Genomic DNA, 16,433 nt, shown 5'->3' with positions numbered 1-16,433 from the left:
TTATTGGCAGCTTGAGTGGTCCCTGGCCCCCTCACATATTGGCAGACCGGTGGCAAAGAACACTTTCAGAAATGAAATTAGTATTCTAGTGCACGAGTCGCCTTTTGTGCCAATGACGGGTGTAGCCACGGTCCGAGTATTTTTGACTCGGAGAACGGTCTCGAGTCCAGTCGGTTTGAAATTGTCCTGAGAGAGAGTCATTGTACGTCGTAGCGAGTACAGGTACACAGTAGGTGCTCGATGGTTTCCTCGCACCTACAGGAGTCGCACATCGGGATCTCGGCCATTCCTATGATAGGAGTAAGCGTTCGTGAACGCCACTCCCAGCCACAAACGGCACAGCAAGGTTGTTTCGCCGCGGGAAATGCTAGATGGCAGTTGTAGCCGTCGCAAGGGGTCCAGCTTATGCAGCCGGCAGTTGAAGGCACTTGAATTCCAGAAAGCTTGTGACTTTTTACATGCAAGTAGGCGAATTTCCTTGGCAGTGCCTGTCTTCGCCAAAGCTATTGCACGCGTCTGGGTGCCTTCATGGACAGACCGGGTAGCCTTGTCAGCGAAGTCGTTGCTGACGATACCACATTGAGCAGGAACCCACTGAAAGATTATATTGTGCCCTGTTTCCAGAGCATGGTGGTGTACTTCCCTGATGTCAGATATCATCTGCTCGTAAGTTCTGTGATGTAAGGCATACTTGATACTGTGAAGAGCTGCCTTAGAGTCACAAAATATGACCCATTTCTGTGCCGGCTCTTAGGTGACGTAAGTCATCGCGGCATGGAGGGCTGCAAGTTCTGCCGACGTAGATGTAGTCATGTGTGACAATTTGAACTTAACTGTAACCTCCTTAGCTGGAATCACGGATGCGGCAGTTGAACTGGTAGGTAAGGTCGAACCGTCGGTATATACAGGATGTCCTGTGTAACTTGATCCAAGATTTTAAAAATGAAAGGCGCGTCGGAAGCGAATTGAACCGAACGCATACTATTCGCACTGGCCTATAGTAACTCAGGCAATCTTTTTGTTTTCCCCATACTCACTAATTAAATTTAATTACCCACCTTTTTAATGATTGGCCGAGAACCCCAAGTATGATATGCATATTTGTAGAGCACCTTCAGAAACTACCGATCCAGTGAGTCCTTTTTCCCGGGTTGCAAAGAAAGCCCGCGAAATATGAAAAAAAAAAAAAAAAGCCACGTGACGGAGCGGTTGCGCAGTGGTATCGTGCTGCTCTTAAAGGGACACTAAAGGTTAATATTAAGTCAACGTGGACTGCTGAAATACTATCCCAGAAACCTCGAAACGCTTGTTTCATGCGAAGAAGAGACTTATTTTAAGAAAAAATGCGTTCTGAAGCGTCCGCGTACCTCTAGCGCAGTTCAAATCGCCCGCCCTCCGATCGAGGAGTGGGGACGTCATGGTCTCATAGTGACGTTGCGCCGCCGATGAGGAAAACGGCGCCCGCAGACGGAGCAGTGTGACAGCGGAACTATGGTGGCTAGCGGAAGGGAAAGCGCGCGACGATAAGCTTTATTTTATGACGCCAACTTTGACGCTCGTTGCAATGGACGACCCTGACAACGACACATTGGCTCGCGATGCTGGGCTCGATTTCAGCGATTTAAGCACTGATGAACGTGACCTGCTGCTGAGGGCTCGCGCTGCCAGCGTCGTTGCGTACTACTACGACGGCAGCTGTATGTCATGGCTGTACATATTCGCACATTTGTAGCTTTTCCTTCGTGAAAACCAAATGCCACACTCACCGCCCCGGAATCGACCTGCAGTTCTTGCGCTTCGGAGAATGCAGGCAAGACCGACGGAACAGCGCTACGGGAAAGCATTGCTTTGAAAGGCACTCCACACGACTTCAGTAAGTCGGCGTTGAACTCGTAATCCTCTGGACGAAAGTGCAGCGAGCGCACTATGTGATTTTTCAGCTCTTTGCCAACGCGCCGTGGCAGAGGTACGTCACTTAACCACTTCGAACGGAGAGGTTCACTCGTTGGCACACAGTGATAAGTGACGTTGGATTCACCGCTGCAGCAACTGCCCTTGGCCAAGTTCCGCGGACCGTTCGCGCATCCCACGACATCACATGGACGTGGCATTCTCGCTGCTTGTTCCAAATGCAAGTGTCGTGAGCCAGCAGAACACGGAGGAAGGAAACTAAGGAGAGGCCCTACCCCCTCCGCGCGCTAGGAGAAAAGTGTGGCGGAAATGACGTAGTAGGTTCTCATTTTTTTGCTGCTTTTTTATTTTATTTTTTGTTGTATGGCCACGCCTTTTGGGCCACAATGGCGGCGTTGTTATGGTTTTGAGCGCTCACACGTGTTGCTCTGGTAGGTTTCGGGCCGTGGCAAAGGCGCTGAGTGGGCGGGTTTGCGTTAGTCACCGTGTCTTGTTGCGCTGTGTTACCTGCACCGTGCTCTGGCAGATGTTGCGCGAGCGCGCGACACCACGCGCAGCGCGGCGTGGTTTCGCGAAAGATGTAAACAAGAGAGGAGGGTGGCCCAAAAGGCGGAGCATCGCCATGAGCAACGCCAAATTCCGGCTTCACTTTTGCTTCACAAAGAGTGACGTCAGGGCCTCTCCTTAGTTTCCTTCCTCCGTGCAGCAGAACCAGCGCAGCACGACGCGATATATAACGAAACAACTGAAACTCCAAAGCGCGCGCGGCGCAGAGTCGAGCGAAAGCGAAACCTTTCGACCACCCATACTACTGAAGGGTAACGTCAAAATGTTATTTTTTCTTAGAATCGAACAGAAGTAGACAAGTAACATTTTCTTCCGTCATATAACCTAATGAAATGTTCTTTTTAATACGAATAGTTGAGTACTAGTGACAAATTATGATGAGGAGTGCCTTCGTCGTCGGGCTAGTACCGGAATGTCGCTGGGGGCATCTGGGGGGTCTCAAATCGTGTCATGCATTTACCTCAATTTCTCGGTTACTAAAGCTCTGTTCGCGATTATATTGACGCCTTATACATTCTAGAGCATTGCTTTATCACTTTAACTTCATAGTAAACTTTAGTGTCCCTTTAAGCGTGCGTTCGGTGAACAAGGTCGGCTGAATCGTGACTGGCGACGGGAAAGCGGCAGGGCGTTCGTTATCTTCTCGGCAGCTCTCGGCCAGCAGCATGCATTGGCGCCGTCATCTGACGAGAGCCTACGTTGTTCAACACGATACCACTGCGCAACCGCTGTCACGTGGCTTCTTTCTTTCTTTTTTTTTTTCATTTTGCATTTTCAATCCGAGGTGCCCAGCGGTTGAATCGTCATTTAGGGCGTGCAGTACATTTGGACGCAGTGCTGAGGGAATAAGGAGGTAGTTGGCGCAGACTGGTGAGAAGCGAAAACGAAGATAATCATCGCTTAAATGCTCTAGGAACAACGTCGGTGTTCCCTTCCAAATACTCGACGAGGCCTTTTAGCGATGGGTCTGCTCGTTGCTGTTCAGCGAAATCTTCCACGCTTATTATTCCAAGGAAGGCGTCGTAATCCTCGTCGTCTTGAGGCGGCGGGTCAGTGGGGGCGCGTGATAGGCAGTCGGCATTCGAGTGTTTTCGTCCAGGCTTTTAGATTACAGTGATGTCACATTCTTGCAGTTAGGTCTTGGCGTCGGATCACGACTGCGTCGTGTTGACCTGAAGCTGGAACGTCGCGTCATCAGGTCGTCTTTCGTCGGCGTATTCTTAACTTTCAGGCTTCGACGGGATGGCGTCCTCACGTTGATACGTTGTCGAGCTAAATCCATCATCATCATCATCATCAGCCTGATTACGCCCACTGCAGGGCAAAGGCCTCTCCCATACTTCTCCAACTACCCCGGTCATGTACTAATTGTGGCCATGTTGACCCTCCAAACTTCCTAATCTCATCTGCCCACCTAACTTTCTGTCGCCCCCTGCTACGCTTCCCTTCCCTCGGAATCCAGTCCGTAACCCTTAATGACCATCGGTTATCTTCCCTCCTCATTACATGTCCTGCCCATGCCCATTTCTTTTTCTTGATTTCAACTAAGATGTCATTAACGCGCGTTTGTTCCCTCACCCAATCTGCTCTTTTCTTATCCCTTAACGTTACACCTATCATTTTTCTTTCCATAGCTCGTTGCGTCGTCCTCAATTTAAGTAGAACCCTTTTCGTAAGCCTCCAGGTTTCTGCCCCGTACGTGAGTACTGGTAAGACACAGCTGTTATACACTTTTCTCTTGAGGGATAATGGCAACCTGCTGTTCATGATCTGCGAATGCCTGCCAAACGCACCCCAGCCCATTCTTATTCTTCTGATTATTTCACTCTCATGATCTGGATCAGCAGTCACTACCTGTCCTAAGTAGATGTATTCTCTTACCACTTCCAGTGCCTCGCTACCTATCGTAAACTGTTGTTCCCTTCCGAGACTGTTAAACATTACTTTAGTTTTCTGCAGATTCATTTTTAGTCCCACCCTTCTGCTCTGCCTCTCCAGATCAGTGAGCATGCATTGCAGTTGGTCCCCTGAGTTACTAAGCAAGGCAATATCATCAGCGAAGCGCAAGTTACTAAGGTATTCTCCATTTACTCTTATCCCCAATTCTTCCCAATCCAGGTCTCTGAATACCTCCTGTAAACACGCTGTGAATAGCATTGGAGAGATCGTATCTCCCTGCCTGACGCCTTTCTTTATTGGGATTTTGTTGCTTTCTTTATGGAGGAGTACAGTGGCTGTGGAGCCGCTATAGATATCTTTCAGTATTTTTACATACGGCTCGTCTACACCCTGATTACGCAATGCCTCCATGACTGCTGAGGTTTCGACTGAATCAAACGCTTTCTCGTAATCAATGAAAGCTATATATAATGGTTGGTTATATTCCGCACATTTCTCTATCACCTGATTGATAGTGTGAATATGATCTATTGTTGAGTAGCCTTTACGGAATCCTGCCTGGTCCTTTGGTTGACGGAAGTCTAAGGTGTTCCGGATTCTATTTGCAATTACCTTAGTAAATACTTTGTAGGCAACGGACAGTAAGCTGATCGGTCTATAATTTTTCAAGTCTTTGGCGTCGCCTTTCTTATGGATTAGGATTATGTTAGCGTTCTTCCAAGATTCCGGTACGCTCGAGGTCTTGAGGCATTGCGTATAGAGGCTGGCCAGTTTTTCTAGAACAATCTGCCCACCATCCTTCAGCAAATCTGCTGTTACCTGATCCTCCCCAGCTGCCTTCCCCCTTTGCATAGCTCCCAAGGCTTTCTTTACTTCTTCCGGCGTTATTGCTGGGATATCGAATTCCTCTAGATTATTCTCTCTTCCATTATCATCGTGGGTGCCACTCGTACTGTATAAATCTCTATAGAACTCCTCAGCCACTTGAACTATCTCATCCATATTAGTAATGATATTGCCGGCTTTGTCTCTTAGCGCATACATCTGATTCTTGCCAATTCCTAGTTTCTTCTTCACTGCTTTTAGGCTTCCTCCGTTCCTGAGAGCTTGTTCAATTCTATCCATGTTATACTTCCTTATGCCAGCTGTCTTACGCTTGTTGATTAACTTCGAAAGTTCTGCCAGTTCTATTCTAGCTGTAGGGTTAGAGGCTTTCATACATTGGCGTTTCTTGATCAGATCTTTCGTCTCCTGCGATAGCTTACTGGTATCCTGTCTAACGGAGTTACCACCGACTTCTATTGCACACTCCTTAATGATGCCCACAAGATTGTCGTTCATTGCTTCAACACTAAGATCCTTTTCGTGGCTTAAGGCCGAATACCTGTTCTGTAGCTTGATCTGGAATTCCTCTATTTTCCCTCTTAGCGCTAACTCATTGATCGGCTTCTTATGTACCAGTTTCCTCCGTTCCCTCCTCAGGTCTAGGCTAATTCGAGTTCTTACCATCCTGTGGTCACTGCAGCGCACCTTACCGAGCACGTCCACATCTTGTATGATGCCAGGGTTAGCGCAGAGTATGAAATCTATTTCATTTCTAGTCTCGCCGTTCGGTCTCCTCCATGTCCACTTTCGGTTATTCCGCTTGCGGAAGAACGTATTCATTATCCTCATATTATTCTGTTCTGCAAACTCTACTAATACCTCCCCCCTGCTATTCCTAGTGCCTATGCCATATTCCCCTACTGCCTTGTCTCCAGCATGCTTCTTGCCTACCTTGGCATTGAAATCGCCCATCAGTATAGTGTATTTTGTTTTCACTCTACCCATCGCCGATTCCACGTCTTCGTAGAAGCTTTCGACTTCCTGGTCATCATGACTGGATGTAGGGGTGTAGACCTGTACAACCTTCATTTTGTACCTCTTATTAAGTTTCACAACAAGACATGCCACCCTCTCGTTAATGCTATAGAATTCCTGTATGTTACCAGCTATATTCTTATTAATCAGGAATCCGACTCCTAGTTCTCGTCTCTCCGCTAAGCCCCGGTAGCACAGGACGTGCCCGCTCCTTAACACTGTATATGCTTCTTTTGGCCTCCTAACTTCACTGAGCCCTATTATATCCCATTTACTGCCCTCTAATTCTTCCAATAGCACTGCTAGACTCGCCTCACTAGATAATGTTCTTGCGTTAAACGTTGCCAGGTTCATATTCCAATGGCGGCCTGTCCGGAGCCAGGGATTCTTAGCACCCTCTGCAGCGTCGCAGGTCTGACCGCCGCCGTGGTCAGTTGCTTCGCAGCTGCTGGGGACTGAGGGCCGGGGTTTGATTGTTGTGTTCATATAGGAGGTTGTGGCCAAGTACTGCACCAGGGTGGCCAATCCTGCTCTGGTGAGGGAGTGTGTTACCGGTTCTGGTCACCGGCATCAGGCCACACTCCAGGCCTGTTTATGCAATTTTATCAACACGCGGATTTTTTTTTTTTTTTTTTTTAATCCGGTGGAAAATTGCGCGGCACCGGGATTCGAACCACGGACCTCTTGCACGCGAGGCGGGTGTTCTACCTCTACGCCACCGCATCGGTTCCATCGTTCCAAATCCATCGGTTGCTGCTTTTAGTTTTCCGAATATGGACTTGCGGACTGGTCCCGGGCTGGACCAATGTATGTCCGGCGCTGCGGTGAGGTGAGAAGTAGCGGCCTGGTGACGGCGAACGGCACGGTTGTCGAGAACTCCACTGAGTGGCGCCTGTATACTATTAACAACCAACTATGTATCTTGAAATGATAATGAACTGAAACTGAGGTAGTCGGCGATGTCACGAGGGGCGCTCCCCAAGCTGTGGACACGGCGCGTTGTCGGCGAAGCCTCGCAGGGCCTCGTAGTCCCAAGTCGCAGTATGGGCATCGGCGTTACACACGGCCAGCTTCTTCGCAATGGTAGCAAAGCGGGCGGTGGTCGAGAGCGCGCCAAATGTCTGTCTTCCTCGGGACGTTTCGCTGGCCGACAGGTGGATGGGCTATCGGCGGTGGCGGCGTCTGGCGACGGAATCGCGGCGTCACGAGGTCCTGGGGCGGACGCGGAAGGGAAATCTGACGGCGGCGTATGTCATCGCTTCCGGCTGGAGCTGTGACGATGGTGGTTGCACTTCAGTAATCGCAAGTCATCACTGAACCTCTTCTTTAACGATGTCGGCGATTGAGGCCACTTGAGGCTACGGCCTTGGAAAGAGCTTCTGCAGTTCCTCGCGAACGACCGCTCTGATGGTCTCTCGCATGTCGTCGCTGCCAAGTACTTGAGCATCGGTGTAGTTTCGGCGGTTATATTGCCTTGTCCGCATATCAAGCGTCTTCTCAATGGTTGTGGCTTCGGAGACAAATCCAGCAATAGTCTTGGGTGGGTTGCGTATCAATCCGGCGAAGACCTCTTGCTTGACATCTCTCGTCAAGAAGCGAACTTTTTTCTCCTCACATTTCTGGGTCGGCAGGCCGGAAGAGACTGGCCATCTCCGTGAAGATCACGATGGTCTCATTGGGCAGCTGCACTCGGGTCTCTAGTAGAGCCTGGGCTCGCTCTTTGCGTATGACGTTTGCGAATGTCTGCAGGAAGCCGCTCCGGAACAGGTCCCACGATGTTAAGGTGGATTCTCAATTCTCGAACCACGTCCTAGCGGCGTCTTCCAATGAGAAAAAGACATGGCGCTGCTTCTCATTGCTGTCCCAACTGTTAAATGTAGCGACCCTCTGATAAGTCTCCAGCCAGCTTTCTGGCTGCTTGAATGTTGAACCACGGAACGTCGGTGGCTCCCTGGGCTGCTGCAGCACGATCGCTGTTGGCGACACTGGGGCTGTCATTGTAGCTGCTGTTGTGGCCGTGCACTTCCTGGTCTTAGGCAAAAGTCCATGCTCCGGGGCCAGCCCTTGCAGCCTGCGGCTAGCTCGCTGGTTCTTGGTGACATTGGTGTTGCCTTGGTGGCTCGGGCTTGGCTCACGGCTTTGCGGGGACGTTCGGTACATGAACGCACTACCCCGCACTTCCACCAGATGTCACGTAGGAGTGACAAACAATACAGCAGCCAATTTCTCAATGACGAAACTAACTTTTATTGGGCGAATTCGTGCCCACAAAACCAGGCTACACTCAAAGCACAGCGATAGCGGCGAACACGGTCGATGATCGGCAAAATCTGTTCTGCTGGTCAAGCGCGTTGGCTTTTATGCATGGGCCATCGAAGGTTCCAGAGTAATCGCTGGCGCCCGCATGTCTTCCAGAAAGTGCTACACCATTCCCGTCGCACATTCAATTAGATTACACAAGCTTCGGTGAGAACATACAACAGATAGAACCATTTTGTCCCACAACGACGTCCGTCCATGAACTAAGTTAGACTGTGCAGTCGATAGTGGCAATTTAGGCTTTCTCTATGTTTTTTCTGTTCTTTCTCTTTCTTTTCTGACACTGTTATCTCATTGTTTTAATTTTTGGTATCACGGCTATTGCACAGCACTTGCGCCCGCCCATTCTAATGGGTGAAGCCACACTAACATCACATCAACATCAACATCTGTGTCGTGGAAGCGGCGGAATGCATGTGCAAATGCGACGGAAGAGGAGTGGAAGGAGAAAGCAAATAAATGACCAAAACGGCCGGCGTCAGTGTTTCACGATTTGCCCCTATCGTATGCTTTACATGGCGGTTTATCTTACTCCGTGGTCTGGGGCCTGACTGGGCCTGTGAGCACGCACATAGGTCAGACCGACCGACCGTTCAAGCGGCGTTCGGGTCTGCAGGTGGCCTGCCGACAAATACCCCGAATGCACCTTCCAAATTCAATCGTGTGTGCGCTTAATGTACAGAATAGTATTATAAGCTCACGTGTAGGAAGAAAGCTTCAAATTGAATTCATGCTAAGCAAGCAAAGCTGCCAACGTATGAGCTACATGGGCTCACACTAAGGAAATGTCTGTAAATGAATTTTTAATACTGCCGGCATTGTAAAAAGAATGAAAATAATTTTTTTCTCCTGAAATTTGTTTTTTCGGACTAATGTATTTTGATATTTCTGTGGCCCCCTCAGTCTCGAAAAAATCCGTTGCTGATTGTGTTTATTGTCTAAATAAAATTTGTGTGCGTAAGTACAGTGAGCTAAATCTGCGTATCAAGTACGATCTGCATGGCTTCCAGTGCATGGCTGCTCAGCCTCGCTATTCCCACATGCTCCACGACTCCAAGCTTTCACTCCCTCCGTAAATGCGATGCTCTTGTCACCGTTTCCCTTTTCTGTGTCGCATATCGGTTGTTTTGATTGGTCCTGCCGAGCCTGAGGAACCATGTACTTACCCACAACGACCGCGCATGCACTGTGTTAATTGAGGCTGCACAGAGCAGTGTACCGAATAACAGGCACTCAATTTGGGACTTGGATTATTCGAGAATTCACCATTCAGTTCGTATTATTTGGGTATTCGTGCGCCCGTAATTTCTACTTCATGGGCACATGAGTTTGCACTGGTGCACTTGCAGGCAGAGTACTTGCCTTTGTCGAATGAAGTGTGCTTTAGAATGTAAACAGCAACAAAAAACCTGACAAATTGCAACCAAACTTTAGTAAGAACTCAATGTTTCATATCCGGTCTGGATCCTTCCTCATGGCTGATATAGAAACACAGCAATGCTTTTTCAGCATTTCACAGTGCTTGAAGAAGCATCTAAACCAGCTCTGAAGTGTCAAGTTCTTAATATAACATTTTGGTGGAGCTTCTCAATGGACTAACAGCCAAGTGATTGCCATCACATTCTTTTATTCTACACATTTGTCCTGGAACTGAATAGTCAAAATGATGGCAAGGACCTGTGTAGCTGCACACCATGCTATCTGCATGTGCTTTCTGGTGCACTTCTATTGTGATTTAGCTCAGGTTTAGTGCTTTTGTTTCAAATTAAATTTTCAATCATTCGCAAGTTAATGTGACTTGTTTCATTAGAAAAGACTATTCAAAAGTTTGATTAGATGATATTCAGTTCATCATGCGAACTTACTTTGAATATTTACCACTTTTTGCCTCATTGATGTTTAATGGGGGATGTGGTTTTTGAAATCAACTTCCTTATTTCTTTATGGATATTGATGAAAATTTGCAGAGGTAGTGGTAATGTTTCTGTGATGTTGTTATAGTGATTTCAAATTTATATATCAAGAACTTTTTTATTAACAAATTCTTTCTCCCTTTGGGCTTTTCCCAAGCCTGAACAACTTACAAAATGTGATAGAAGATTCAGTCTAAGCACAGTGCATTCCAACATGAATGGTTGAAGGCGTGTCATTTTTAGAATATTTTATTTACTACATAATTTTTTAAGTTCTCATTTTTTATGAGGTGATTATACAATAGGCATCTAGACTGTGAACAACTAGTCGAATCATTAATTCAGAAAAAGCCACACTGGAAAAGCAAGAATGTCACATACTGAACTGCACTTCATACAGCTAAACAAAAAAGAATTGAAATAGACCTAGCAGTCGCGAAGAAATCAGCGAGACAGGGTGAGTGGGAGGCAAGAAAAACAGTTTTGAGAAAAAAGTTTTCAATGTTGCATCTGACATTTTACTTTATCCAAAAGCTCCAGGGTTGTAGTCATTCATGTCCTATCGAATGAGGGGCTTCTGGATGTGTTTTGCCTCTAGTCTGAAGTGCTTTGCTTTCCATTTTTTCTCTGCTGTTCTGTGAAGAGAATGTTGTCAGGTTGCAGACTAAATGTTGCACAATATCCAACAAGAGCACAGTAGGTCCCAGAATGTATTTGCATGCTGCCTTGTTGACGGCTGTTTCTAGTGGAGCGGGGAGGCTTACCCTTTAGCATCACTCACATAATGTCTGTCGCATTCAATGGCACATCTTCGTCTTTTTGTAGCAATGACCATATGACAAAATGAAGACTTTCAGCAGCATTTTGATTTTTTCCCTCCTAGATAATGGCTGAGGAGCGGCACATCTTAAAGGCAGTGGTACATGGGCAGCAATGCAACTGAAACATACATGCCTTGCAAGCCAGGACTTATGTGGAAGTTTACCCTGTGCTTCTGCGGCTTAATGTTTGCGCCAGCTACCATATTTTGAGAACATTGTATTGTACAACTTTTTCTCCTTTGAACCTTGTAAGGGGCTGAAGAGCTTACGGAATGCAGTGGAAGGTTTGTTCAATATTGTGAGCATAGCAAAATGTGACATTCTTGGTCACCCCCTGTCGCACTTTTCATTTTTCTTGGCACCTTCACACCATACACACACTTTGGGTGTGAGCAAATTGAAATAATAAAGCCAAAAAGCAAGAATGTCTGCACTGTAGCTCAAGAAATCATGACCAAGATAAATAATTAATAAATAGTAGGCAACCTTAACCTTTGACTTAGGTGTCTCTTAGTGGCACTCACACCTCAGCATTGGTGTTCTTTAGGTGAAGCGAGTGAACGTCCTTCCCCTGGCACGATATGCGGGTGAGTGGCGAGGGAGGGCGAGGCGGAAGCACAGTGCGCGCCGCCTGGCAGGGTGTAGCCCCCTAGCAAGTGGCGCACGAAGCGCACCTTACACGCCTGAGATGCGCTTGCGAAGCTGTTGCGAGCAAGCAAGCGAGCAGGTGAGCGCCGGGAGAGAAGCGAGAGAGGGAGGAGTGACGTCACCTCCCCTCTGCTAGGCAGATGTTCAGTCTGTGCCAGGCAACTGTTTTCCATTAATTAGCTGATTAAATATCATGCCACCTTCTTCTGTGTGACATCATTAGTGACGCCATTACTTCCGCTTTCAACTTCAGGGTTTCCAGGAATTTCGCCAAAGTAGTGCTCATGTGGCGGGTCTCTAAAGTCTACGATGCTGTGCTTTGGTGTGCGGTAATCAGTAATTTCTAATTCTAATTATTCCAGACACTTCAGTAACTCAACTTGTAACCAAACTTATGCTCTGATATCATATCTATAATGAAACCCATGAATCTTGTACTATATATTTTATTTTCCCCGATTTATTTTGAATTTCGTCCCTGGTCGTCTCGGGAGGTGAACCGGAAGTGCTGTGCAAGAAACAACAGTATCACTGATGCTTGTGCCACTAGTAAATAAATAAATAAATAAACTAAAAGCCCGACATGATGTCGACAAGTGTCGAGATCATGGTGGTTGAGACGTCGAAAGCTCATGAGGTGCAAAGAGCAGACTACGCCTCTACTATGGTCCATACCTCTATGGAGCGAGCACCGGACCAGTGGCAAAGTGCACTGGAGTTATATGGCAGGCGTGGCCAATCGGAAATTCTGCAATAAAACTTGGTGCTGGGCTAGTTGGTGATGCATTCTTTAAAACTGATGGCAGCACTAGAAGGGATGAACACACGGTGAAAAGACACGACGTTCCCTCGACACGACGTTAGCATTCCCTCATCGTCATGTCTTTTCACCATGTGTTCGTCCCTTTTAGCGCTACCATCAGTTTTAAAGGAGACTCTGCAACGACCTTCAATCATTCGCTTTTCATGCGCTTGTTCCTGTATGGAGGGGATAGCTAAAGCAGCAAATTTGCAGATGGCGAAATGCGCTTTATGACGAGACCGAGATGGCAGTGCTCGCTTACGCCGTTTCGGATATATTGTGGCTTGAAAAACACAATTTTTTCATGATTTACACAAAAAGTTTTTGCTACTTTGGCTGGCACAACAAATTTTTTAACGCGAGAGCATTAAGGGCCTCGTGGCGCAGAAAATCTGGTGACAGCGAACCGTGTGCGAAAATTTCCGCATATATTTAGGTATATGTATACGCGGGTTATATTGCCACACCATTCTATCGCTAAAGTTGCTCATACCTTGTCTTACATTCTTGACAAAGTTTGACAAAGAATTTTGAGAATGACAGTCCACAAAAAAAATGTCTTGAAAGAAAACGCTGGCAACGCACGCCTTTTAGTTAAATCTTCTCATACTTATATATTAACAGTGCAAGACAATAACAGAAACCTGAAAATGATGCAATTTTCTTGGCGCGGCTGTGCACACTTCCGGGATTGGTCCATGCAAGAGGCCATGTTTCTGCAAGAAAGCTCGCCCGGTAAACATTAAGATTACATAAGCTGCAGTTGCCGGAAAGCGTGAGAAGCAGTCGGAGATCTTTGAATGCTATCGCGTTCTACTTTTAAAGGCGAAGCTTAAGTGTCCCAAAATTTTTATAGCACTTCTAATCAGATAGAAAAAGACTTATAGAAACTGAAAATATTACTTTTCTTTTTGTCATTTCTTGTGAGGCAAAAGCAGCGCCCCCCTTAATCAGAAAAAGAAAATCACTTCTAATAGCATTATTGTCACAAACACAAAAAAAAAACAATTATGGGGTTTTACATGCTAAAACCATGATCTTCTTATGAGGCATGCTGCAGTGACTTATAACTGACTGGAAATTTGGACCACCTGGGGTTCTTTAACGTGCACCTAAATCTAAGTACACAAGTGTTCTCGCATTTTGCCCCCATCGAAATGTGGCCGCCGTGGCTGGGATTTGTTCCCGGGACCTCGTGCTTAACCACTAAGCAACTACGGTGGGTTATTACTGTCACAGCATAATAATCTAAAGGTGGAGGCTTTAATGTCAAGGACTTGACCAGTAGACATTCTTTAAAAGGTATGCACAAGAAACTAGACTAGAGCAAGTTTGCTGTGATTAATGTGAGGAAAGAGAACTATTTCAGAAATGTAGTAGTAATAAATCTGCATATATAGAACAAGGGGGGTCCTTTTCTGTACAGTGTGTGGAATTTTAAATGTACTAAAACCTTTTCTGTATTACATACTGTGGATACAAAAATGCCTCCAGGACTTTTTCTACATTACATATTCATTCTAGACATACACATATGCATTACATACATTTTTTACACACATTACACAAGAATGGTGAAACAGAATTGTGTGAAACTTGGCAGAGACAAAGGGGTGTTGCGCAAGCTTAAAGTAATGTATTCATTTCACTGCATTGAGCAGAAGAAAAAGCAGCATGTAAAGATCAGGGCAGGTGGACAAAAAAACAAGGGCAAGTCTCTCTGCTAATTAAGAGCCTATTTTTCAAGCGCACTCAGCTCTTTTATGGTTCCGTGCAGCCGCATATATAGTAGAAATAATCATGCAAGGTATTGAAGGCCACAACAACATCTGTGAATGTGAGTGTGGGGTGACCGATTGCTCCTTTGTCTTCTTGCTCTTCACATTCGACTTTATGGGCTATGTTGATATTCGCAACTGGTGACAATCTAAACAAAGTGATGGCAGTCCTATTGCACTGCTTGGCAGGTGCTGCGAAGTGACTGTTTTCAGTGGCGACATGCGGTGGTCAACGTAAGCACCACAGACAGAAGATGACATGTTGCCGAAGTGCCTTAAGAATTTTTGGATGAAACAACTCGGAAGAAAAGCGTAACAAATTGGAAGCTAATACACATGATCCTATGTGAACTAAATGGGACCAATTTTTCAAAACATAAGAGCTGGGAAAATGTAACAGGAGCACATCAGCAAGTTTTTATGGTATGGCATTAAAATAATTACAAGAATATTGTTACAATATATTTGTACAGTTTTTAATTTTGATGTTGTAGGCTATTCATTATTGCACACAACTGCAGGGGCTGCTAGGTTCTTGCATTGAAATACCATGCATGTGTAAATAACTTGTTGCACAGAGTTGCCTGTGTGTCTTTTGATGCATTGTTCATTGTTTGCAATTAGCTGACATACCACTGTTTCTCTGGTTATTGATGCAGCAAGTGGAAAGAGAAGCAACATTCCAGTACCAGACAGTAACTTTGCCTGAAGAGAGGGCAGCAGGCTGTTTATACATTAATGGGCGTTTGCTGCACAGGCACGAGTTCCCAAATGCAAACCAGGTAAGGATGTAGTTGCATGATGTTCAATGCACCTAGCATTTGTTTATAACTCTGATGTTTCATTGCGATTCTTTATTGAATGAATTGTGTATGCTCAAAGGCAGTAGATAGCAGTCAGATGCTTGCGAATGTACTTTGGCAGCTGGTCTGTATGGTATGCAGGACCAGCTGGTGAAAAATGTAGCATGGTGCATAATGTAGTGCTATGTGGGAGCTGCGTGCCTCAAGATTTATTCTAGTGTTGGGACAGCCTTATCCCACACAGTACTTGAACGCATATTGTTGCAAGACAAATTATAATGGTACTTTGTGAGTGTGCCATCAGTAACAAAGAGAGCTGCATAAAAAAACTTCTTTAAACTGTTGGCTATCAGAAGCCTAATGTTGCTGGGAATAAAACCAAGTGAAAATGATGATCTACAAAATAATTGGTAATTGTGTTGCATACATGGAATAATTTGTGAGGTTGAGGGATATTCCAGTAAAATTTATCACTGAATTTAATGAATTGAAGTAAGACCTACTGTTCTGATGTAAAGTGGAACTCCATCACTTTCAGAAGCAAATAAATGCAAAGCATCTTTTCTGGCTATTTTTTCTTTAATTGGTGCACCTGGTGGAATTTGATATGTATATTATATCTGTGAGTTCTTGCCTAGTGAGCATGCTGCCCACACTCCATTAGCCTGTTGTATATTTTTTTTAATGATTCTCTACAACTCCTTATTTGACATATTGACTAGAACAACAATTAAAATGTTAGGTAATCACTTTTAAAAATAATGGGATTACTGGCAGTTTCTCAACTGGACTCCAGACAACATCTTCTGCTTGGTCTTATCCACATAGATTGATCCATCTTTTTTCTTTGAAAGCTTCGTGCATGATAGCTGAGACACCCTTAGGCCCATCTGACTAAGTGCCAACCTGACATGGATTTATGCCAATAAATAAAGCTATACACACAAATGGCATATGCCAGACTAATGGATGCACAACTGCCACATCATTGTTTGTCCTGGTTGTAGAATATTGGGCCAGCAGCTGCAACTAGCAGCAGTAAACTAGCCTGCACGGTAACTAGATGCCATCTACTTGATCCACAAGTGATGCTACACTCCTACCTTGAATAG

The 16,433-nt window shown here is 45.7% G+C and overlaps 2 protein-coding genes across 3 annotated transcripts in view; one reads left to right on the top strand and one right to left on the bottom strand.

Moving 5' to 3' along the window:
- Ogg1 (8-oxoguanine DNA glycosylase) overlaps positions 1 to 16,433 on the bottom strand; it is a 70,670-nt gene that overhangs the window by 19,704 nt on the left and 34,533 nt on the right. The window lies entirely within an intron of this gene.
- Positions 1 to 16,433, top strand: part of LOC126548015 (N(G),N(G)-dimethylarginine dimethylaminohydrolase 1) — an 85,423-nt gene that overhangs the window by 62,913 nt on the left and 6,077 nt on the right. Inside the window, exon 4 of the mRNA XM_050196094.3 lies at positions 15,178 to 15,300. Within this exon, the coding sequence (XP_050052051.1) occupies positions 15,178 to 15,300 (123 nt within the window). The remainder of the gene's footprint in view (positions 1 to 15,177; positions 15,301 to 16,433) is intronic.

The sequence above is a fragment of the Dermacentor andersoni genome, chromosome 1, assembly GCF_023375885.2.
Source record: "Dermacentor andersoni chromosome 1, qqDerAnde1_hic_scaffold, whole genome shotgun sequence".
Classification (NCBI taxonomy): Eukaryota; Metazoa; Arthropoda; class Arachnida; order Ixodida; family Ixodidae; genus Dermacentor; species Dermacentor andersoni.
The sequence above is the reverse complement of the archived record's forward strand: the minus strand, read 5'-3'. Positions and strand labels throughout refer to the sequence as shown.